General features: G+C 32.8%; 5 protein-coding genes across 5 annotated transcripts; all 5 read right to left on the bottom strand.

Annotated features, from left to right (window-relative positions):
• Positions 1–97: 97 nt before the first annotated feature.
• Positions 98–2,156, bottom strand: LOC100790327 (uncharacterized). The gene is made up of 3 exons (XM_003516608.4): positions 1,298–2,156; positions 586–1,207; positions 98–414 (listed from the first exon to the last, which is right to left on the bottom strand). The coding sequence occupies exons 2-3, from the start codon at positions 1,196–1,198 to the stop codon at positions 299–301; spliced, it is 729 nt and encodes a 242-aa protein (XP_003516656.1). The 5' UTR covers positions 1,199–1,207; positions 1,298–2,156; the 3' UTR covers positions 98–298.
• A 76-nt stretch (positions 2,157–2,232) lies between these two features.
• LOC100809235 (UPF0326 protein At4g17486-like) lies at positions 2,233–5,968 on the bottom strand. Its single transcript, NM_001252798.3, has 5 exons — positions 5,712–5,968; positions 5,274–5,526; positions 3,677–3,964; positions 3,299–3,379; positions 2,233–2,806 (listed from the first exon to the last, which is right to left on the bottom strand). Exons 2-5 carry the CDS (start codon positions 5,431–5,433, stop codon positions 2,661–2,663), a joined length of 675 nt encoding a protein of 224 aa, NP_001239727.1. The 5' UTR covers positions 5,434–5,526; positions 5,712–5,968; the 3' UTR covers positions 2,233–2,660.
• Positions 5,969–8,216: 2,248 nt separating this feature from the next.
• LOC102668878 (nudix hydrolase 8) lies at positions 8,217–12,292 on the bottom strand. Its single transcript, XM_041016895.1, has 3 exons — positions 10,246–12,292; positions 8,978–9,034; positions 8,217–8,610 (listed from the first exon to the last, which is right to left on the bottom strand). Exons 1-3 carry the CDS (start codon positions 10,294–10,296, stop codon positions 8,395–8,397), a joined length of 324 nt encoding a protein of 107 aa, XP_040872829.1. The 5' UTR covers positions 10,297–12,292; the 3' UTR covers positions 8,217–8,394.
• LOC100789794 (nudix hydrolase 8) lies at positions 10,266–14,661 on the bottom strand (the record flags this gene model as incomplete). The annotated part of the gene is made up of 7 exons (XM_041015113.1): positions 10,266–10,401; positions 13,243–13,277; positions 13,411–13,461; positions 13,596–13,673; positions 13,834–13,971; positions 14,147–14,212; positions 14,422–14,661. Coding segments are annotated over 7 exons (705 nt in total), but the record flags the coding sequence as incomplete, so codon positions are not given.
• A 4,663-nt stretch (positions 14,662–19,324) lies between these two features.
• Positions 19,325–20,270, bottom strand: LOC100808173 (ethylene-responsive transcription factor 5). Its single transcript, XM_026128889.2, has one exon. It carries the CDS (start codon positions 20,205–20,207, stop codon positions 19,359–19,361), a length of 849 nt encoding a protein of 282 aa, XP_025984674.2. The 5' UTR covers positions 20,208–20,270; the 3' UTR covers positions 19,325–19,358.
• Between the last annotated feature and the right edge of the window lie 2,296 nt (positions 20,271–22,566).

The raw sequence follows: 22,566 nt of genomic DNA, 5'->3' as shown, positions 1-22,566 counted from the left end.
TACTTGTCTGCTTTTCCTCGCTAGAAATATTATATAACAAGAACAATTTTTTTTAATTCAGTACCAAACATGAAGTAACTAAGTATCACACAACTCGTACAGAGTCAAAATGACTGTATTCAATATTCATATACTCACTAGGTTACGTGAGATAAGAAAATATATTTGAGTGGAAAATGTAACCCGTAACGTCATATTACAGGAAGAGAGGGAAAAAAAAAGTAGAAAGTATTACATAACTATAGGAATGTTGTTGAAAAAGTCTATCTATTACTATTACTGTTAGCTAGAAATCCGTTTAGCTCTGCAATAACTGTCCTTCTTTCTGATGGAGGTTCCTCGTGGCACCACGAACCTTCATGCTTATAAGCAATAGCATGGCCATCACGAAAACACAGATGCTAGAGCCTATAACTGCACAAAATCGTCAAGAAAATTGTAAAGCCAACCCCCACAATCTAAATATTTACGAAAAAGAACTACTAATGTATCTAAAGAAACAGTAATGTCAAAACTATCCAAAGGGTCCAATCCAAATTTCCAAGAAGGGGAAAAGGAAGAACAAAGAAATTAAGTTTAATTTACCTATATTACGCGATTTGTAGGAACCTCTAGTCCGGTTCACTGCTGCTTCGTTGTCTAGAGGTTCACGCAAGTGCCATGTTAATCTAAGACCAAGACTTTTGTCTGAGAGATAAGGGCTATATGCAAAAGGAATGGCTACGGTTTTGACTCCATCACATGAACCCGGCACAGGCACTGCAGGGTCAACTGTGTATACATGATAGCTTGAAGCACTTAAACACGGAACCTCCACGAGAGGATGTGGAAGGGTGGTGGAGCAATTGAGGTATGTGTAGTTTTTCAGAACATAAAAATAGTGGAACGGTGTGAGGGAGAGATTGAGGTTGAGAAAGACATGATGGGCACAGTTTTTGGGGTCAAGGAGGTGAATGTTTTTGGTGTCATAGGAAATGGACTTCACTACCAAATCACCATAAGATGGAAAGTGGATAGTGGTGAGGTTGTCTTTGCAAAGAAGCTCAAAACCAGGAAGGGACTTATGCTGTTGCTGTTGACCTTTTATCTGATATGGATAGTGGATTTCAGGGCCTGCATCTCCACACCTTGTAGCATAGGTCACCTTACTTTGGAAGCAGAAAACACACAAGAGGAAAAGGAAGATGAATGCACCCATCACTTGAGACTGCAAAGGATGCAATGCAAGGTCAAGTCTCCCAGGGAAATAGAATATATGAGGCGTTTTATTTTTTCCAAGTTAATAATAATTAGATACCTTATTGGTGGGGGACGAAGACCAAGAATAAACAAATGAATCTAGTATTTGTTAAGAAACTTGAACCGCCCTAGACTAGAAGAATTTTGCAAAAAAGCATTAAAAGACTTGGTTTCTTGCAGGCTTCAACAAGCTTCGGGTCATAAAGCAGTAGAAGTCTGATGGGGGGTAACATAAGCAATTTTTTGTAAAGGAACAAACAGATGGAATAAACTTTTCAAAAGTCACACTAAGTGCCTGAATGAACTTGAATGTTGACCAATTCAGCGCCTTGCACCAAGGGGCTTGCCACCAACACTTATGTCTTCCTCTTCCACTATCCTAACTAAATTTCTCTGACTAATTTGCTTGACTTGGACACTAATCTTTGTCAGCGGTTTCAGACTTTAGTCCAAATTAGGAAAAAAATATGTAATTCACAAAAAATTGGCTACCATGTATACTAATCAGCTGAGGAAAATAATATCCAATTAATAATAAAATAAAAAATATAGAAATTAGAAAGGAAAGAAAATTATGGTAAGAACCCAGGGCACGATCAGTGGAGTGTTGTGTTTGCTTCCTAGGAGAAAGATGTATGGATGTTAACAATCCAAAGTCGTTGAATTCCGCTAACTTATCATTCACTATGAAACCTAAATCGTTTTAATGATTTTGAATGAGCAAAATATGCAAATGAACAGGTCCTTCATTTTGAGTAACAACTGCTATATAGAACTGATATATTGGAGTTTATGCCCATAATGAAGGGATTTGTAAGGAAGAAGGAAGAACTCGAGGAGTGCCTGTTTGAAGAAGAAAGAATGGGGAAAATCAGGACTTAAGCAAAATTAATATCAGCACTTAACGACGTGTCTCTTACGGATGAGCATGTCCCATTTCTACGTACTTATCAAGAGTCTATCTTTAGAACAGTTGTCATTACAAAAGCAAAATAGAGCATCCACCTTTGCGTGACACTTTTAAACTGATGCAGGACCAAATCACAGCTGATGATATTTATTATTCATAAAAAGTGCAAACAGATTACATGAATTTGTCATTTTGTGTGTTACTTCAACATTGTGGGTAGCCACAAGAGGGACAAAAAAGATGGATTGGCAAAGGAATAACTCAATCAGATTTAACCGTATACCCCCATCATTTTTGCTTGTACTCCTAATAGCCTTTACAGGACAACCAGTCCATTTTGACACTTACAGGACATTATACAACAGACTATCGTCTTTGTTCTACAAAGCATGCATTTTGAGTCTTATATATTACAGTTGAGAAACTCATTGCACTCAAATCTAGGATCATAGATAGGTACAAGCCAGGAGAACAAAGAAAGAATACAAAACAGAAGGTAAACCAAATAAAATCATAAGTGCTCCCGTGCCAGCCTAACTGGTTTTTCCTTTAGAAAGGCAACATCACCATTTGGTGAAGTTAAAAAATGGTGATTGGGCTCATCTTCTTCACTCTCAATGGATGCAGAAAGGCCATCAGATCCTGATCCATCATCATCTGCAATGACAGAAATTTAGATCCTTCCTCTCATGGTTTGGGTAATAATTTAATATCAAGTATGGAACAGAGGCAAGATTCCATTATATTAAAAGATCCAATGAACTATGCAACAACAGAATTTATATTTTACAAAACACCACTACAAATATTGCTGGATATCTCTTCGAGATTTTGCAAGAATTCAAAAGGAAATACTTCAATAATTAACCAAGGTGTTTTAAAATGTCAAACATGCATCTATGGATGTTTTTGCGAGGAAAGAAATAGAGCTCTGTTTACTTCTTGGTTCATGATGAAGTGCATATTTTCTTCAACATTTTCCATAAGTATTAAAAATGAATTTTATATATAGAAAACATATTGAGCTTATTTATTCTATGCGCCTATCCATAATAGATATTTACTTTCTTGGACAGCCTATCAAAACTAGCTGAAAGGAAACGTAGACTATGAACCAATTTGGCTAACAATATAATCTTTGTATCTTACCATCAAATGCAACACGTTCAGGGAGATGTCTAACTGCAGCAACCTGGAGGCTTTCTGGCAGAAGACAATTGCAGAAAGAACCTAAAAGCTTAAACCACACTGATCAGATGAGAAAAAAACTAGTATGTATAATCACCAGATTCACAACATAAAGCCCAATTGTTAGCATGCTTGTGTCCCTAGTCCCATCAAACTCTCATATAACTTATTTCCATCGTAATATGAAATTCACATTTGGTGCAAGCAAGACCACATCTTCTTAAACCAAAACCAAGAGGCAGAATGGAAGGTAGTATACTAATGTATATTACTCATACACAGTAAAAAAAAAAATCAAATTATGACTTACATACAACAAGCAAGTAGAAAGGTTCTCACCTACACGAGCCATCCGATTTACCCATCCAGGGATAGGACTTCCTGTTAGATGCTGGCAAACTTCATCCGTAAAATGGTTGCAGTTTTTGGCAATAAGATGATAAGTGTCTCCATGATATTTTGCAGACAGGCGCTCTATGAAATATCGAAATTCTGAGTTAGACATATCAGTGCTGCCCAACAACACTGATCGTCTAAAGATGAAGCCAGGGCAGCTTCTAGGTTCCACCTCAAACACACCACTACTTGGATATTCATGTGCCCCAAAGCCATATTCAATATCATGCACTGTTCATGAAAAAGTAAGCTATAAGTTTTTGCAAGATGGTATTAAACAGCAAAACAGTACATCCAAGATCCTTGTCAACAATTTGTTCAGAGAGATAGTTCTATCCAGCTTAGTCATTATATTCAAAATAGAACTTGTAACCAACTCTAGTCATGGTACCAGAAAGCACATTGTAGATAAGAACAATAGTAACTAGCCTCTAGACAACTGTGATAATAGAAAATGACCAGAAAACCAAAGAAAAGAAGGAAGGTACAAGTCACTTAGTCTTGTCCTCCTTTTAACTATTAAACTATACATGTGCAAAACTATTAACAACTCTACACATAATGTGTTAAGCTTTTAGTACGTGGACATAATTGAAAATGGCACTTAGATCAATATTCAGTGGAATGCTTGCATTTCCTAGTGAAAATATGGATTGCACCATTAGTTAACCCATGAATCATAAATTCATCACTGAAAGACTTTAAGTACATAAATAATCCCAAAAATAGACAAATTACAAAGCGCGTAGCAAGAATTTCTTTAACTTGGAAGAACAACAAGGAGAGGGAGAGAGAAATGGAAGGTTGAAAACACAAGGATGAAAAAATCATAGCAGAATAAAGAGAGAATATGAGAGCAAAGTCACAATAAATCAGTTACTTTAGTAAAAGTTTTAAGGAGCCAAACTAACGGCTGCCTGGTACATCAGCGTGCAATCCAAATCGCAGAATAATACAACAATGCTAGGCACGATACTGTCTAATAATGTACTCTCTAGTACCTGCCTTGTTTCTGGTACGAATGTACGATGAATACGGCAACTTCATTTATAATATAACAATTTGTTTTGAAATTACCCTTTATTTCTCTTCTTTTCAATCATCAATATTGCGCCATACTATTATCTAGTAATGGTAAACTTTAAATTAATGTTTCATTATATCGGCAAGGTTTATGTAGGCTGTCGAAAGCCTAACACAATCCTCCTTCTAAACCCGTGAGAAGAGTAAATTGAATGGTTTTTAGTCCCGTGAAAGGAGGAGAGAGACCAAGAATATTCCTGAAGCTTGGTTTTTAACCAATCCAAATGACAGCATATGATCCATGTGATATTATGTGATTCATGTAGCGGACCTCACACCTAAAGGGATTAGGCTTTGCTGTTGTAAACTGTAAACTAATTTAATTCACTCCTAAGTTGCAACCTTCAACCCAGCTAATCTTCGAGATATCACGCCACAATAAAAAGGGAATAGTGAAATAACAGAAAAGAGTTCAAAATAAATATAAAAGAAGTGTAAGGAAGAGACATAAACCAACCTTGTATACCCGAATGAAAAATTCCAAGGCCAAGCATGTAAAGGTAATTGTTTATGGGAGTAAGATCATATACATTGAGATACACCGAAGCACGAGTAGTGTTCTCTCTATTCCGTTCTCTCTCCGAGTTTGAAGTTGTACTCAACGGAAACCAACGCATTGTGGTCGTGGAAAGTGTCCTCCCTCCTCCACTCCACAGTTCTCCAATTACGAATCACAACCCCATCTTCTTCGCGTTGCCAATAGAACAAACCTGTAAAAGCAAAACATCAATTAATAAAAACCAAGAGATTCAATTCAAAGATTCTGCAATCATGTTTCCTGAATAGTGAGGATCTAATTTGATAAAATATACACAAATTTGGAATTTGCAACGAAAAAAGTGAGCATTGCATAGGATCGCAGAAAAGAAGCCCTAGAAAAGGAAGAGAAACTTACGAGTAGGGATTGAAAATTGAACAGGAATTAGGTGTGGAAGTGAAAGTGAGAGTGAAATTAGGGTGGCTATGGCTATGTGTTTGGGTTTAGTGGCTTGGCACCAATAACATTCTTTAGCAGCCAACTATTACGTGTCGTGTCTGCACTACCAAAGATTACTTTCACACCAACGTTTTAACGACCACAGCTCCCATGTCTGAATTTATAACTGTGACTGTCACTACATTTATTTATTACAACCTTTCTTTAGTCTGTCCAATCGTCAACAATTGGATTCTTGTGTCGTCAGTTCGTTACGCATACTGCAACAAATTATACCACTGTCTACTGCACAATCTTATATTTTATCCTTTACACTCTTTATTTTTATATAATTTAAATTTATAATAACTATTTTTTTCCTATATAAACTATATTTTAAATTTATAATAATTAATTTAAACTGTGATCCTAGATTGTTTTTAATTATTGATAATTTCTTTTAAAAAATTATTTTATATAATTATCCGATCACATTTCATATAAATTTGTTGATTTTTGAATAATTATTTTAAAATAATTCAAATAATGATATATGATTAAATGATAATATAAAACTATTTTATATTATGTTGTATATAGACATTAAACTCATTTTTTTTATAAAAATTATTAAAATTCAGTTTGAAGATAAAAATAAGGAGTTAATTTGAAAAAAATTAGGCAATTAAAGAAATTAAGTAAAAAAATGAAGAAAAGATAATTCGAAGTGGCTATCAGAATAGTATATGAAAAGCATCTCCAAAAAAAATTGAAAATGTTTAATTAACAGAATGAGTTATTTTTCATATTATGTATTTTAATTTATAATATTAAAATAAATAGATAAATTTACATTTTTCTTAAAACCGTATCATTTGTTTAAAAATTTAATTGTTTGATCATTAAATAATTAATATCTTATTCAATTTTTTTTATTTTCATCTTTTTTATAATATATATAAAAAAATTTCCTGAAATCAAAGACGACAACACACAAAATTTTACCAAAAAAAAAGTTTTTTATATTAAATCACATAAAATTTTAGAAATTATAAATATAAATATAAAATGCTAACATATTATAAGTATTGGGTACAATGAAATATTTTGAGACAAATGCTAATTAGTGCCCTAAAGGGATTGGTTAAGGGAGAAGACTAGTTAGCAAGAACCATATTTTAAATATGTAAGATGTTCTCTTGTGAATTTTTTTCATAAGGACCACTCACCACTACTCGTCTGCTCCTTTTTTTAAAAAATGTTTTCTCATTATCTATATGCGAGACTGATGATCTATTTGAAATAGTGTAGATTTACTCATAGTTTACCTGTTCGAATTTTGCGTGATAGCCCCAATGATGTTACATAGTTTTGTTCAATCAAAATTGTATGGCATGGACCACCATTTTGGTATGAAAATAATTGAAGCTTAATAATTATCTGTTGGATTTTCTTGCTTATGCATGAAGCTCTGAAATCTCACATGATGCTGTCGTTCTCCGGTTGGGGGAAGAAGCCAACCTACTCCAATTTCTTCGCCATATTGACTCCCAATTCACTGGCAAATTTGAGGTGAATACAATATATGCTATAGCAGGACATGACGTTATAGGTGCCAACTTATTCGATTTGAATTTTCAAGGCATCAACATTGAAGAATCAACGCACATTCGTCCGAAAGACCTTACTTGACACTGAAAGTTAACTGCAATTACGATGTTAGTTAATGAAGTTCATTCTTTACAAGATGTGTGCAAAATTTAAGATGTACCTAGCATGAACTTATAGTTTTTTTAATTTATAATGATAAATTGACGACACCTAAGAACTTACAGTGTGTTTGGTTCAATGTTAATAGAGCTATATTGATGAAAAGTCCATATCAAAATTATAAAATAATGTAAAAATAATTAATAGATGTTTCAAGACTAACACTGGATAACGCTTATCCAAACACATGTGATTTTTCAAAGTATGACACCTTTTCATCTTTTGAGCTAGAATGTATTTTTCAAAGTTTGGGGCATGTTTTCAAACATACCCTTGTACATGTTTATTTAAAATTTAACTTAAGATATGTTTAGAGGGAACGCAAGAAATAAGATGGATGAAAATAGAAAAGAGAAAAATAGAATAAATAAAAACAAGTAAAATACATTGAAAATTAGGAGTGTTTGGTTTAAAAGAAATAGAAAAAAAAAGTCATTTTCAAATGATACCAAGTAAGTCAAGTGAACCTATTTACTTGTCAAGAGTCTTTTTTTGAGCACAACAACTTCAATTTTTAATCTCCTTTCTATTTCAACTATTTTCTTTCAATTTCTCACGCATTTTACCTTTTACCAAACAAAGTTAAAATTTTGTTTTACATGGATAATGGATTAACAATCATTTTGCTTGGCTCAATTCGGACCACGATAAAAATTTCCACAGCCAAAGGCGTGATGCAGGGTCATCATCAATACCGGGGAACAACTGAACAAGTGTGACAATTACGCATGCTCCATTCGAACGTTGGGAATATAATTTCAGTTACATCACTTACATCTCAACAAGTGTAGTAGTGGTTATCCTTGGTACGAGCTATCAACCTGTTGCTGATATTTGAGAAGAATAGAGTACTAGCCAATTGTACTTGTGCATGCTTTGAGTTTTGAGCGCTTTAATTTAACTGCCAATACAGTTGATATATATCTTCCATGTTGATGAAATTATAGTACAGGGAAGATAACTTGCCATCACATTTTGAAACCATTTGATGAGAAGTTAGGCCACAATAATGCTTCTCGAGACAAGCCATGCAGATATCTATTATCTTCTTGAACATAGAATCTTCTTGGATAAATGGTTGTTCTACAAACTCAACTTGAGGCATCCACTGCATAGCATCACAACAATTATTCTACGTTAGCCAAACAATCATGCCTCATGAGAAAGCCAAAAACCATGGTTGGAAGTTGGAACAGGAATCAGTTTTTCATTGTCCCATCTCAAATCCAATTTTCTAGAACTAGATTAGTATTACACTTAATTCTGCATGTAACAAGATCAGTATATAACAATTGAATGACAAACAAGTGTCTTTGAATACAAAAACAGTACTTACACTGTTACACTTATATTCTTCATAGTGCACACGTAATTTATGTCTAGTACGGAGATAGAGAGAAAGGAAACGAATAGTTACTCGATTTTAATTGGTCGTTATTATTTCTTTCATTTGTCAGCGAGTAAGACTATCTAACCTTTGCAGCTTCAATTTCAGGATCATCAACAATGGTCTCAGCTGACAGGGGTCTTAACTGTTGGAAAATAAAATAAAAATGAAGGAAAATAAATATGAAGAAGATGCACAGTCTTGAATTAAATAACAAAATAACAGTAGCAAAATAAATTTAATTGACAACGCACGAATAATTCATTATAACATACAATAAGCACAAGAAAGAATTAAATTAAGGGAAGAAAGATATAGCCTGGGTTGAAGCGCGTAAACGCTATCCTTAGAGAGAAAACGCCCCCACTGCACGGGTAAGAAATTCTGATTGCGCTCCTCTCCCAAGATACGACAACCCGTTGGTTCCGATCGTGTGCAGCGAAAGGATCCCCGAACCTTATGAACACCAATGCTCTTGCTCTCACAAAAATTAAGTTTTGTATAGGAAAAGAAAGAGATAAATTGTTGGCAGAAAGAAACCAGAGCTCTCAGTCTATATCTCTAGAAAAGAGGAAAGAGATATATATATATAGGCATTTTGCAACAACAAAATATGACCGTTAGAAATATGACCGTTGGAAAACCAACCTACAGTTGTCAAAACAAATCTAACAAACTAGTTTGACTCATTAAAACAAAATCTTAAAAAAATCTAAAATAAATATTTTATTTTATAAAATAGAATTAATATATATTTATAAATTTTAAATTAAAACACAAATATTTATCAACATTCCCCCACATAATTTAAAATTTTAAAATATATTTTCTGAAAGATAAAAATATAAGAGAAAGAGCATGTGATATTGTATTTCGGTATAAGGAACCTTCCGGGTTTGAGTCTTATACCTAGTGTTTATGAACTTCCATCCGAGAAAAATGTAGTGACTTGATTGTCTTGAACTACATATTCTTTAACCGGACTTTAGTACACAACTCCTACAATATTGGTGTTCAATTAGGTTCTAATCAGTGGTAGCGCGTTACACGGCCTTGCGCTTGTATCTTGTTTCGTGAGTGTCACTTAGAGATTAGCCCATATCTCACAGTGGCGGCCCCACCACCACACTCACTAGGTGAATCCTCAAAGAGTGAGTTGTGACCCTCACCCCTACAATAATTGTCATCGGATTCATTAAGAGGTATTTTTTTTTCATCAAAAATACACATATATAAATACCTCAACCTTAATATTGCCACAATTTATAATACACCTCGTCATAGGAATGAGAAACGGAACAGCTCCGTCAAATTTCATTTTGGTGTACTTTAGTCAACAAACAATTTTGTTGTTACCCGTTGAACTCCATTCATGGGATCACCAATCACACGGAGACGGGTGTCCATTGTTGTAACTAAATAATGGGCTTTAATCTCATTCCCCTCGACGACTCAAGTACTTGTTGACGCGTCAACCCTTTTGTAAGCGGATCCGCAATATTATTTTCTGACCTGACAAAGTCAAGAGAAATGACACCATGAGAAATCAAATTTCTGATAGACTTATGTCTCACTCTTAAGTGTCTCCTTTTTTCATTAAAATTTTTGCTAGTAACTTTAGATATAGCAACTTGACTATCACAATGCATTGGAATTGAAGGTATAGGCTTATTCAACAATGGTAGATCACATAACAAATTTTTAAGAAACTCAGCCTCACTAGTAGCAGTATCTAAAGCAATAATTTTTGCTTTCATGTGAAATAATAATTTGTCTAGTAGATTTTCATGATACTACACAACCATCTAAAGCAAAGACATAACCACTTGTCAATTTTATTTCATCAAAATAAGAACTTCAAGTTTGTATCATTAAATCTCTCAATTACTTTCCAATCTACCAACTGCATATGCAATATCAGACAAGCCTAGAGAAGTTTGTCAAATGCAATAAAGAACCGATACTTTGAGAATATGTGAAGAAAATCCTTTACTCAAATTTTTCTTTAACTTGATGGATGAGTCATAAGGAGTAGAAACATGTTTCACATCAAAATAATTAAACTTCTTTAATATATAGCTTTTCAACATAATAAGATTGGATAAAAAATCATACCATCATTTTTTTTTTCTATAAGCTTAATACCCAAAATCACATCTACACAACCAAGGTCTTTCATATTAAAATTTCTAGACAAAAAAAAACTTCACATCATTTATGAAATTCATTTACTACCAAATATCAATATGTTATCCAGATACAAACATAAAATGACACGTTCATTATTATTAAATTGTTTCACATACACACATTTATCACTATCATTAATTTGAAAATCATACAAAAGAATAACTTAATCAAACTTTTGTGTCAATGCTTTGGAGCTTGTTTCAAACCATACAAAGATTTAACAATTTATTTTTCAAGAAAAAATATTTTCAAAGAAAGTCACATCTCTAGACTCCATAATAGTACCATTAGAAATTTCAGATACTTCTGAATTAATAACTAAGAATCTATAAGTAGTATTATGTAAAAAATATCCAACAAAATATAATTAATTTTTTTTTTCAACTTTCCTTTTCTTATTAATAGGGATATTAACCTTTACTAGACACCCCCACACTTTAAGATATTTCAGATTTAGTTCTCTTTTTCTCCATAGCTCATAAAGATTTTTTTAATTTTTTTTTATAAGGTACTCTATTAAGAATACGACAAACAAAATATAAAACTTCACGTTTATGTTTTAGGCTTCGAGCAAAATTAGTCCACGAAGGAGGCAATTTTGAAATCATGAAAGCCACAAGCATAATGTCAGGCAAAACAATTCCTTTCAATTTCATGTCATAAATAATGTTTTCAAATTCATGGATCTGATCTGAAATAGATTTTTCATCAATCATTTGAAACTCAATCATTTTTTCACAAGAGTAACGACTTAAACCTTTTTCAGCAGATCCATATTTCAATTCAAGTGCTTCCCATAACTCAACAGAGGTTTTGGTATGACAAAAAATCTTATATATGTTATCAGCCAAAGCACTTAAAATCCGTCCATGACATAAAATATCTTTATCAGAAACATCATGCTTAATGGTTGCATTAGTTTGAACTATATCAGTAGAGGAAGTTGAAGTTTTTATTTCTCTTTTAGAAATCAAAGTGTATAAATCCAATTCAGTAAGCCAGAATTTCATTTGTTGTAGTCAACAGAAAAAAATTTCACCCGTAAATTTTTCAGGCTTACAAGAAAGGGACTTAATCATATCCATGACAAACATTTTGATAAAATAGAATGCTACTGCAGAAAAGACTATGCAAGAAGAAAGTGAAAAATAAACTTTTCTCTCTAAGACTGTTGGAAAATAAAATAAAAATGAAGGAAAATAAATATGAAGAAGATGCACAGTCTTGAATTAAATAACAAAATAACAGTAGCAAAATAAATTTAATTGACAACGCACGAATAATTCATTATAACATACAATAAGCACAAGAAAGAATTAAATTAAGGGAAGAAAGATATAGCCTGGGTTGAAGCGCGTAAACGTTATCCTTAGAGAGAAAACGCCCCCACTGCACGGGTAAGAAATTCTGATTGCGCTCCTCTCCCAAGATACGACAACCCGTTGGTTCCGATCGTGTGCAGCGAAAGGATCCCCGAACCTTATGAACACCAATGCTCTTGCTCTCACAAAAATTAAGTTTTGTATAGGAAAAGAAAGAGATAAATTGTTGGCAGAAAGAAACCAGAGCTCTCAGTCTATATCTCTAGAAAAGAGGAAAGAGATATATATATAGGCATTTTGCAACAACAAAATATGACCGTTAGAAATATGACCGTTGGAAAACCAATCTACAGTTGTCAAAACAAATCTAACAAACTAGTTTGACTCATTAAAACAAAATCTTAAAAAAATCTAAAATAAATATTTTATTTTATAAAATAGAATTAATATATATTTATAAATTTTAAATTAAAACACAAATATTTATCAACATTAACGTGCAGATGAAGAACAAATCTGATTTCTCGAATGCCACATTATATGTGCATACCTGGAATTGAGGATGCAATTCATCAAACCCTGATGGTTGAAAAAATTACAAAGCAATTTAAAACCTTTTAGCACATTTTATTAACAACGTTATGAGTAGTGTACGTGTAGCTAAACAGGCCATTTGACTACACTGGACCCAGTGATGAATTACTTTCAAGTTTCAATTTATATCAGATCGTATTCAACTGGTGAAAAAATTGTTCGAGCAGGATTTAAGTTACTCAGAATCATTAATAAGTTATGTAAAATTTCAAGATTACATAAATGTGAGTATGAATTATGCTCTTACCTGAATGCTATGACTTCAACGAACTCGGTATCAATCTGCAACGTAGGCATCAAGCAATAAAAGAAAGCACTGACTTTACGTAATTAATGATAGGAGTATATTATACAACATGAAATCATGAATAAATTCAATATCAAGTAACACCAGAGAAATATCTCAAAGTCTTACCCCAGTTTCTTCCTTCACTTCTCTTATGGCTCCAGCATATAGCTCCTCTGACTGACAAAAATTTAGACTAGGGGTAAAGAATTTAAGTTGGAATATAAAATGTAACGGAAGTAAAATTTAACACCACCTCTAATTTTATTTCTAAAGCCTTCAAGAAAATTGGGTGAAGATGCAAATTTAAATACCTGAAGAACGAATCGAGTTGGTATTTTCCATAGACCACAATTTGCAGGAGCACATTGCTTCTCTTGGACTACAAGCACCTTTACAAAAAATTATATTTACGTAATTGCTTGCATGAATCAAGTAAGCTAATAATGGTTTGAAATCATGTAAAAAACGCATAAACTAAGTTTGTTTTCTTTGTTTTTCAACCAGTATCAGCTTACATAATTTTCATGTTAGTAGTAAAAGCAATCACACCTCATTGCTGCCACTGATGACAAATCCCCCAACTCCTACTTGGTGTGATGCATTGGCTGGAAGCATGAAAGGTCCTTCAGGAATCCAGTATGTTAACATCACATACCCTGGCTCCGCGTGGTGGTATCGAAAGCCTTCCTGGTACCAGGATGAGCTTCCTCATAGTCATAGGTTCAACAACTCTTCAACAATTAATATCAGAGGAAGAACTGAGTACAGATAAATTTGGATGGCAACTGACAACACATTTTTTTAGCTAATTACTTACAATTTTCTAATTAAAGGTAAACAAACAATGAGTTTTATGATATACCTTAATAGCTATTGGAACAAAATCAGATTGCTCTGATGGCAATCTAAGCCAAATCCCCTTCTTCCCCTGCAATCATCAGATAACTCTTTCTGTAACTATGACAATGGTTTCATGAGGCAACAGATGCAGTCACAAATAAAATCAAATTGAAAATACTCATGTCTTTTGATTTCTTGAGCAGTTACATCATAGAATTAGAAGAAGCTCTTTCATTCCCATATTACATTATATATAAGCTTCTCTTATGGTTATAGTAACATGGTCAGAGGTTTTACCACCTTTTTCCAATGATGAAGAGAAAAACGCAAATTAGCTGCGAAGGTAGAAGGGTTGTCTGGTAACCGGTCTGAATCAATTACAACACCCTCATACACATCATCAGAGGCATCAAGTACTCTCAGATTTCTGGAACACAAGCTAGAAATTGAGCCATTGGTGCCATTAATATGATGAAAACTCGTTTCTGCCGCAAGATTATCTGGACCAACTGAACTGGTGACAGCTTTATCAGCCAATTAAATTTTATTCGAGGCTTCGTTGTTCCTTCGAAATAACTCTGAAATTGAAGATAGCAGAGTATAGAAACCCGGCACCAATTATTAGCAAAATGTCAGCTCTAGATACATCATAATGAAACAAAACACATAAATTATGTATATAAAAAAAACTCGTAAATTATACCAACCATGTTTTTATCCATACACATACACACGAAAAGAAGCATGCAACAAAGTAGGGACAAATCAAAAAAGAGAAAGAAAGAAAGAAAAGCAAAAGAGTGAGGCTTTATTTGTTGTTACCACCGAAACAGTTGAGTTGACTACAGAATCTAACGCTGCTGGAATTTGAGAGCAAAGCGGGACAGGTTCTTGTTCTTCCCACGAGTACCATCTCAGAATTGAAAGAGAACGATTTCAGCTCCATCTATATCAGAGGTCCCAAGCTAGATAACGAAATAAAAGTTGAAGGTGAATATATATGAGAATCTTCACCTACTTTATTCCTCTAGCAGCAGGTATCGCACTATGATTTAAAAAGCATCATGTTCAAGTGATTCATCGTCCTTGGTAGTGTACTATTACTATGACTTCATTCCCATGTTTGTGTCAGGAAGCTTGATAATCCAACGGGGCACGCAATAAAAGCAGGCTAATTCACCCCAGCATTATCCCTAGTTTTGGTTCATTTCTTGTTCATCATTAGAAAAATGTTAAATTCTTGGGGTCGGTGAAAAATCTGTCTTCTAATCTCTTAAGTCATATGAAAAATGTGGCGCACTAAAAACTATTACTAAATAATAAATCTCCCTTATCAACATTTACCTAGTCGGCAACCGGTTGTATAAAAAATATAATGAGCTATTTGTGTTTCTGCGGTACCGATAGGATTATTATAAGTGATACTTTTTTTTTTACAAAATTTAATACAATTACAAATTTAAATTTCATTTAAGATTACTTATTAAATTAAAGTATTCTTATACCAGTTAATTCGCGTAGTGAGAAAAAAAATGAGCGAAGAGACTCATCAAGAAAAAAAAAATTGACAGTGAAGTCACTATTAGACTATTATTATGCAGGAACGTTGTTGGAAGGTCTAATCAGTGAGCAATTGAACATGTGCCATACTGCAAAAGCACCGGATGGCCACAGTGCTGCATGCACCACGTCAAAATCTGCACCGTATGAAAATAAGAATATGCTACCTACTTGCTTTTTAAACCATTTTTTATTCTTGAACTTTGAGTTTGAACCGTTATTAGGATACAAAATTGCATTTAAACAAAAAATTATATATAGATTAATAACATTTTTTATACTATATCAATTTAAAATAAATATAACTATTTTTTTTTGCTAATTTACTCTTCTATATTACATTACAGTTGTTTAAAATAATTAAATCTCTCGATGTTCCGTTAAAAATAATGAGTCCAATTTTTATTAAAAGATGTTAGTCCATAGCCTCATATTTGATTATAATAATTGTTTTGAACTAACTATTACATGGGACTTCTTCATTGATTTATCTTTAGTCAGCGTTAATGGAGATCTTTTGAGCTCGTTAAAGCATATATATATATATATATATAGGGACTTTGACACTTAAGTTAGTGTTCGACGGAATTAATAGTATTTTATTTTGTGTACCTAGTGAAGGTTGCAATATTTATAGGAAGTTACGTAACATATTAATTTCGTGACTCTTCATCGTCATATTGCCAATTCTACTAATTAAGAAAAATTATTAGATGTAAGTTATCTTATACACATAAAAATAGCTCTAGTTAATTTTAATTAAGTATCTTTTATATATATTTCATGCCTATGCTTGTGACAAACTGACAGTGATGGTTGCATGCGTAACTTTAGGAATTGAAGGCCAAATAACATAGTTGAGGATAAACGTTCGTGGAAGCGAGCCTAGTGCATGGTTGGCATTGGGGGACAAATCAATCATATATGGTTGTTGCTAATCATCTAGCCAAATTGGGTCGTTTGGTCCCGGTACACTTCCATTCAGTAATGGAATATAATTATATTAAAATACACAATTTACTTAAACTGGAATCAGTATTTATCATCATATTTTATAACAATATTCAAAATGAATTATTATATTAATTCTACGACACAATTAATCAAACTGAGTATTGCTTTCACCAGTTTCGTATTAAGTAAGATTTCCCTTTAAAAATACGACTTTTCTATATATATATATATATATATATAATCTAATCAGCTGTATAGATTAAGGAATTAAATATATATTTTTTTACTAAAAGAAAAACAAAAAATATGTAAGGCAACGTCGTCGAAACGATGACTTGAAAGAAAAAAACAAAAAGCATCGACCTTGTATATTCAAGCTACGACTTTGACCAACCTGGCTGGAGCTAATCCAGAATAAGACTTGGTGTTGGTCTGGTGGAGGACAGAGATCGATCAGTGACCAGACACACCATATATTTGCCACATGCCACTTCATTTCATATTTAGCCTTTGTAAACGCCCACCCATTATCGCTGTTGATACTCTTGGCAATTAATCAATGTGAGATTCCATTTACCTTCAAGAATTTTCCACTCAATTGAATATTTGCTTACAACAATATCATGATTCGGGTTGGGATTTAGATTTTTGTAGTTAATGTTTTACGTCCATTCAACTCTCTTTTTTTTGTTTATTTATTATTTATTTTTAAGTCTCTCAACTAAACATATTTAGAAGAAAGGGGTCAATCTCGATCTTTATCTGACTAATGTACAATGTATTATGGTTTCTATATTTGAGTACGTGGATGGAATGAGCACGTGAATTCAGAAAGCCTTTTTGACCAAGCTTAGGCATGGAGTATATTTCAACAAGAATGATATGACGATGATTAAAACATGAAACGGTGACCAAGTTCAGGGAACCGTTGAATCTGATGGATGGATATGTAAATATTCGGATCAGGTTTTATTTATTTATTTTGAGGGGTCAACTCAAAATAAATTAAGGTGAGACATAGAGACAACATTATTGGCTATGGAGTTGAAAATTTATAGCGGCAATAATTTGTTTGGATTTAAGAAGTTGACTGAAAGGAAGAATAATAGAAGGAAGAGAAAATAAATAAAAAAGTAGATAAATTTTTAAATAATTTAGATTCTAGTAAAAATAATACAAGTAACAAATTCTCTAATCACTTATTATTTAGTTAAAGAAAAAACGAAAACTGGTTTTTATTATAACTAAAATTGAAAAAAAGAGAGTAAATGATAAAGGATAAAGTCAAAGTAGGAAAGAGTGGCATTGGCAGTACTTCTCTCCCTTCTATTGAAAAAGAAGAAAAAACAAGAACTTTGAAGAGTTTTATTTTTGTTTAATTGATATGTAACTTGAGTATAAATGTATTTATATTGTTAATCAATTAAAATTTATTCTTGGTATAATTTTAAGCTTTTTAAGTTTGATTATTATAAAAAAAAAATCAATAATTGTATCATATTGTTAGTACATAACAATTTATAATTAAATAATAATATAAAATTTATATTGCCGGTGCAAATATTATTCCTTGACGTTTATCAGTTAGTAATAAGTCACCCAATTTATACTGATAATAATTAATAAAATCGTCAGTAAAATTAATAATTCAATGCAAACTTAAAATAATATGATTTTTTAAATTTAATATAGATACATTGACGACAAATTTTTTCTTACATTTTCATTCGATTAATCATAAAATGTCATATAGAATAAGATTTTTTCTGACAGAATATAAAGTAAGATTGTTATTTGATTTTTGTAATAATCAATTTAAAGTCATGTCTGAAAGAAATTATTAGATAAATTGAGATCTTATTATTATATGTTATTTGAATTTTATGTGACACATATACATGATTAAATTAAAGTTCGCAAACTTATTTAGGTCGCATCTTCTGGGATTCTGTTTCCATAATCGTGGCAATCTTCGGAGATCTCTGAACCTCGCCTTTTCCGATAACACTTCCTGCCATAACTACCTTCAACTTCAAGCATGCATTTCTTGCTATTTTCACATTTCTGATATTGTTCCATACCTGATTTTCTTACATTTTTTAACTACAAGTCTTATATATATATAGTTACGTACTACAGTAACTATTTCTTTAATTTTTTGGTGATGGTGAGTGTAGCTCTAAAATGCATTTTTAATTCAAGGTGTACTTTCATTCTTACATGTATTTATTAGCATGTAACTGTATGTTTGGATAGACATGGATAAAATTGATTTGGAAGTAAGTGATATAGTTTATTTTTGAATATTTTATTATAAAATTAAGTTAAAATAGTATAAAATTTTAGATTTAATGTAGAAATTACTTAAAATTAATATAATTCAAAATTAATTTTAAATCTAGAATCTATTATAAATTCTTCTCTAAACTATATCCAAAATTAATTGTAGTTAGAATTAATTTTCTAACGCCAAAGTAAAGTCTCACAAAATAAATATATATCGATGAAGTTGTTTGAGATACTAGCTAGATGCATCTTTTTCTTTTCTTGTTTTTATTGGATGATGAGTAAATTTCATATATGGATTATATGAATCCAAGTCTTGGCATGTATGTTTCTTTTAAGGTATGATGAGTAAATTACGAAGCCAGTAATAGAATACGCAAAAACAATAATAGTAGTTCAATTTAAATAAATAAATGAATAAATTGTCTCCATTTTCACACAACCATAAGCTGTGGAAAACCCAACGCCGGGTGGGGAGATAACGGTGACAAGGGCGGCACGGTGAAGATTCCGTTAGAATCACCACCCCAGAACCCTAACCAACTAGACGGCGTTAACGGAGTCTCCTTAATACGACTAACGTCAGATTCCTCTACTTTTACCCTCTTGACGACTTCCACCGCGGGCTCCTCCTCTTGCTCTTCCCTTTGGCGTTTGCGGTCATCGGCACCGGCTTCGAGGGGGAAGTTGAGGATGGCTTTGGAGCCGCGAAGCCTAAACGCGGCTCGGTCGTAGGCTTTGGCGGCTTCGATAGCCGTGTCGAACGTCCCGAGCCACACCCTGGAGCCGCGCTTGTTCGGGTCCCGGATCTCCGCCGCAAACTTCCCCCAAGGTCTCTGTCGCACTCCTCTGTAGTGCTTCTTCTCTTCCGCGTTTGGATTACTCTGCGAAACCGTTTCAGTAACCTCGGGATCTCCGAATTGGATCCACTCTGTTTTCTTGGGGAGAGAGATTTGCAGCGACGGCTTTCGACTAGATTGAGGTTTCTTACTGTCCTGTGTGGTTAGAGACGTGAATTCCAATTGTGGGTTGGGGGTTTCGAGGTAAATTATTTCGGGTTTTGCCTCAAACTCCAATGCAGAAAAGTGGTTTTCTGAGGAAGAAGTTGGGAAATAGAGGAATTCGGAGAAGATTTGGTCAAGTGTGGCGGATGAGTCAGAACATGAAGATTGGGAACAGATGGAGCTAGATTGAGAGGAGGTTGTGAGTGGAAGGGGAGAGAGTTCTCCTAGAAGATGCAGTTTTATGCGATTGAGAGCAGAAACTTCAAGAGAGTTTGCCATGAGATATTGAGGGGAGAAGAGAGCGTTTGAAATGTTGAGAGGGTTAGGGTAGAGTGGAGTGGAAAAGGTATATATATTAGAAAAAGGTGCTTAATTTTCAACGGAGGTGCCTGCAATGATTGTAGCACGAACCTTCCCAATTATCATCCCTCTCTGGATCATATTTTGTTGGATATGATCCCAAACCTGACCCGCAAACTCAATTAAGACTCACACTATGGTTAAACCCGATTCCAATACTTGAATCCGTTTCTTATTACCCGACCCAATTCACTCCAAACTAAAGCCTGGGCCTACCTTGTCCACGTCAACGACATTTTCTTTGACTTTTGAGACATTCTTCCCTTCTGGCTTCTGCTGTCCTTGTCCGTTTAAAAATAAATCAAAATTTAAGTTATTTAGACAACTGGTTTTATAAATACTAACTCAAAACTGACGTTGTATCTCAAAGATAAAAATAATGTTAATTGATAATCAGATTCAGTGTGCGTCTGGAAACTTATCCAATATGCATGTATGTCATAAAAGCTACGTCAAATTGAGTAAATAAACATGCAAGTTAAAGTTAGAGGTTCTTGCTATCACTTTCAGATGTTTTTTGTTTGGAGGAAATCGTGGAGTCCAAAACAAACAAAACCTAACTTGAGTTTTGGCTAGGTTTAAGGAAGCGAAACTTAATGCAAAAGCAAAGTTTATTTATATATTTGTTAATTGTAAAATGCTTAATTCGGAAAAGCGTAAAAGCTATCCATATTGTGGATTTGTGGTTGTTAATAAGGCTTTGAGCTATTTATTAACACGAGTGAAATTGTATTCGTAATTTTTTTAATAAAAAGAGAAAGAAAGGAAAGAGAAAAAATAGTGTAATATATATAATATAAATACTAGTATAACTGTTAATATATTAGTTAGAGATTAATGATTAGATGCCGTCATACACAGAAGGGGGGGAAAAACAATCTTCTGGAATGGTCGATCATCTACGATCACATGGCTGATTTGGATCCTGTTGCTGTCTTCCATATTTTATTTTATTTTGTTATTTTGACCACCTTATAATGTTGATCCCAAATGTCTCTAGTTTGACTTTATCCGTATTATGATAAAGGATGGAGAAATGGTCTATGAATGTTGTATTGTATCGTTAATACTATAAACCCTGTCAATTTTGATATATATAAGCTTTAGAAGTTTTTCCTTAGTTTTGCAACATTGTTCCGTAATTTAAATTTATTTTATTTTAAATTATTTATCCTTATAAATATAGCCAATAAAGTAATGTTGTGACTAAGCTTAAGAATAAGGCCAAGCACGAGTAATTAAGATTCTTATCGCTTTACTTGTCTAAACGGTGTGTGGTGGAAATACTTGGAGAAAAAGAAAAACCAAATGTCAATGCTAAAATCAATACTTGTCTTGGTAGAATAACATTGTAAAATAGATAGTGTACTTTGATTTTAGTTAGTTATTTATAGTATCGGGAAGCATAAGCAACCGTAGGATGTGAGGGACGGTAAAAGAAAAATATTATGAAACCCTTGGTTTGATATGTCATATGTGTGACCATGTCGCAAGGGATTCTTTGAATGAGCAGAAATATTCTATGTTCGGTGAGCACAGGGATTTGAATCATGTATGTATCATGCATCTTTTATTTTTATTTTAAAATATTAAATTATTCTTTTACCGTTATGAAATATTTATTTTGAAAGTTATTTTTTATTGATATGTAATGTTTATTCTGAAAATTATTCTTTATTATTATTAAACACCAGTCCTGGATGGCAATATTATTTTTTACCGTTGTTGAATACTTATTTTGTAGGTTATTTTTTATTATTATAAAATATTCAAAGCTATTTATACTTTTATGGAATATTTATTTTAGAAGTTATTTTTTTATTGTTATAAACACCTATTTAGGTATCACAATAAAATCTGTATCCATGGATAACCGTTTAAACATGTTTCGATTTTGATGAAGAATACCCAAGTTGACTGAGTATGAATTTAGGTTCGGGGATTATCCAACTTTTTTAATCGGGGTCTGAGATGTCACCGTCTGTCTCATACTCATTCTCGTACCTGCCTAAGGATAAAATTATTAAAATTTTATTAATTACTTGTTAATTTTTTTTTATAATTTTTTACATAATTTAATATTTTTTTCTTAATGATTTTTATAGACAAATGTGCTCAAAATACAAATAGTTAAAAATAAATGTGTAACAATCATTTTTTTTTAAATTAGATTTTCAATATAATTTTTTTTACAACCCGATACTCAATGGGTACGGTAATAAATTTTAATCCGTCCGATATCAAGGACGGATACAAGTATATGCTACTAGAAAGTTGG

Source organism: Glycine max, chromosome 1, assembly GCF_000004515.6.
Source record: "Glycine max cultivar Williams 82 chromosome 1, Glycine_max_v4.0, whole genome shotgun sequence".
Lineage (NCBI taxonomy): Eukaryota > Viridiplantae > Streptophyta > Magnoliopsida > Fabales > Fabaceae > Glycine > Glycine max.
This window is presented reverse-complemented; position numbering and strand designations above follow the sequence as displayed.

Coding starts and splice junctions, on each gene's coding strand:
- LOC100790327 (XM_003516608.4), bottom strand. CDS start 1,198: ATGGGTGCATTCATCTTCCTTTTCCTCTTGTGTGTTTTCTGCTTCCAA. Junction 415..585: donor CTACAAATCGCGTAATATAG/GTAAATTAAACT, acceptor GATTTTGTGCAG/TTATAGGCTCTAGCATCTGT.
- LOC100809235 (NM_001252798.3), bottom strand. CDS start 5,433: ATGCGTTGGTTTCCGTTGAGTACAACTTCAAACTCGGAGAGAGAACGG. Junction 3,965..5,273: donor TTTTCATTCGGGTATACAAG/GTTGGTTTATGT, acceptor TTTCATGAACAG/TGCATGATATTGAATATGGC. Junction 2,807..3,298: donor TGAACGTGTTGCATTTGATG/GTAAGATACAAA, acceptor CTGTCATTGCAG/ATGATGATGGATCAGGATCT.
- LOC102668878 (XM_041016895.1), bottom strand. CDS start 10,296: ATGGACACCCGTCTCCGTGTGATTGGTGATCCCATGAATGGAGTTCAA. Junction 9,035..10,245: donor CCATGAATGGAGTTCAACGG/GTAACAACAAAA, acceptor ATTTTCCAACAG/TTAAGACCCCTGTCAGCTGA. Junction 8,611..8,977: donor CTGAAATTGAAGCTGCAAAG/GTTAGATAGTCT, acceptor GATGCTATGCAG/TGGATGCCTCAAGTTGAGTT.
- LOC100808173 (XM_026128889.2), bottom strand. CDS start 20,207: ATGGCAAACTCTCTTGAAGTTTCTGCTCTCAATCGCATAAAACTGCAT.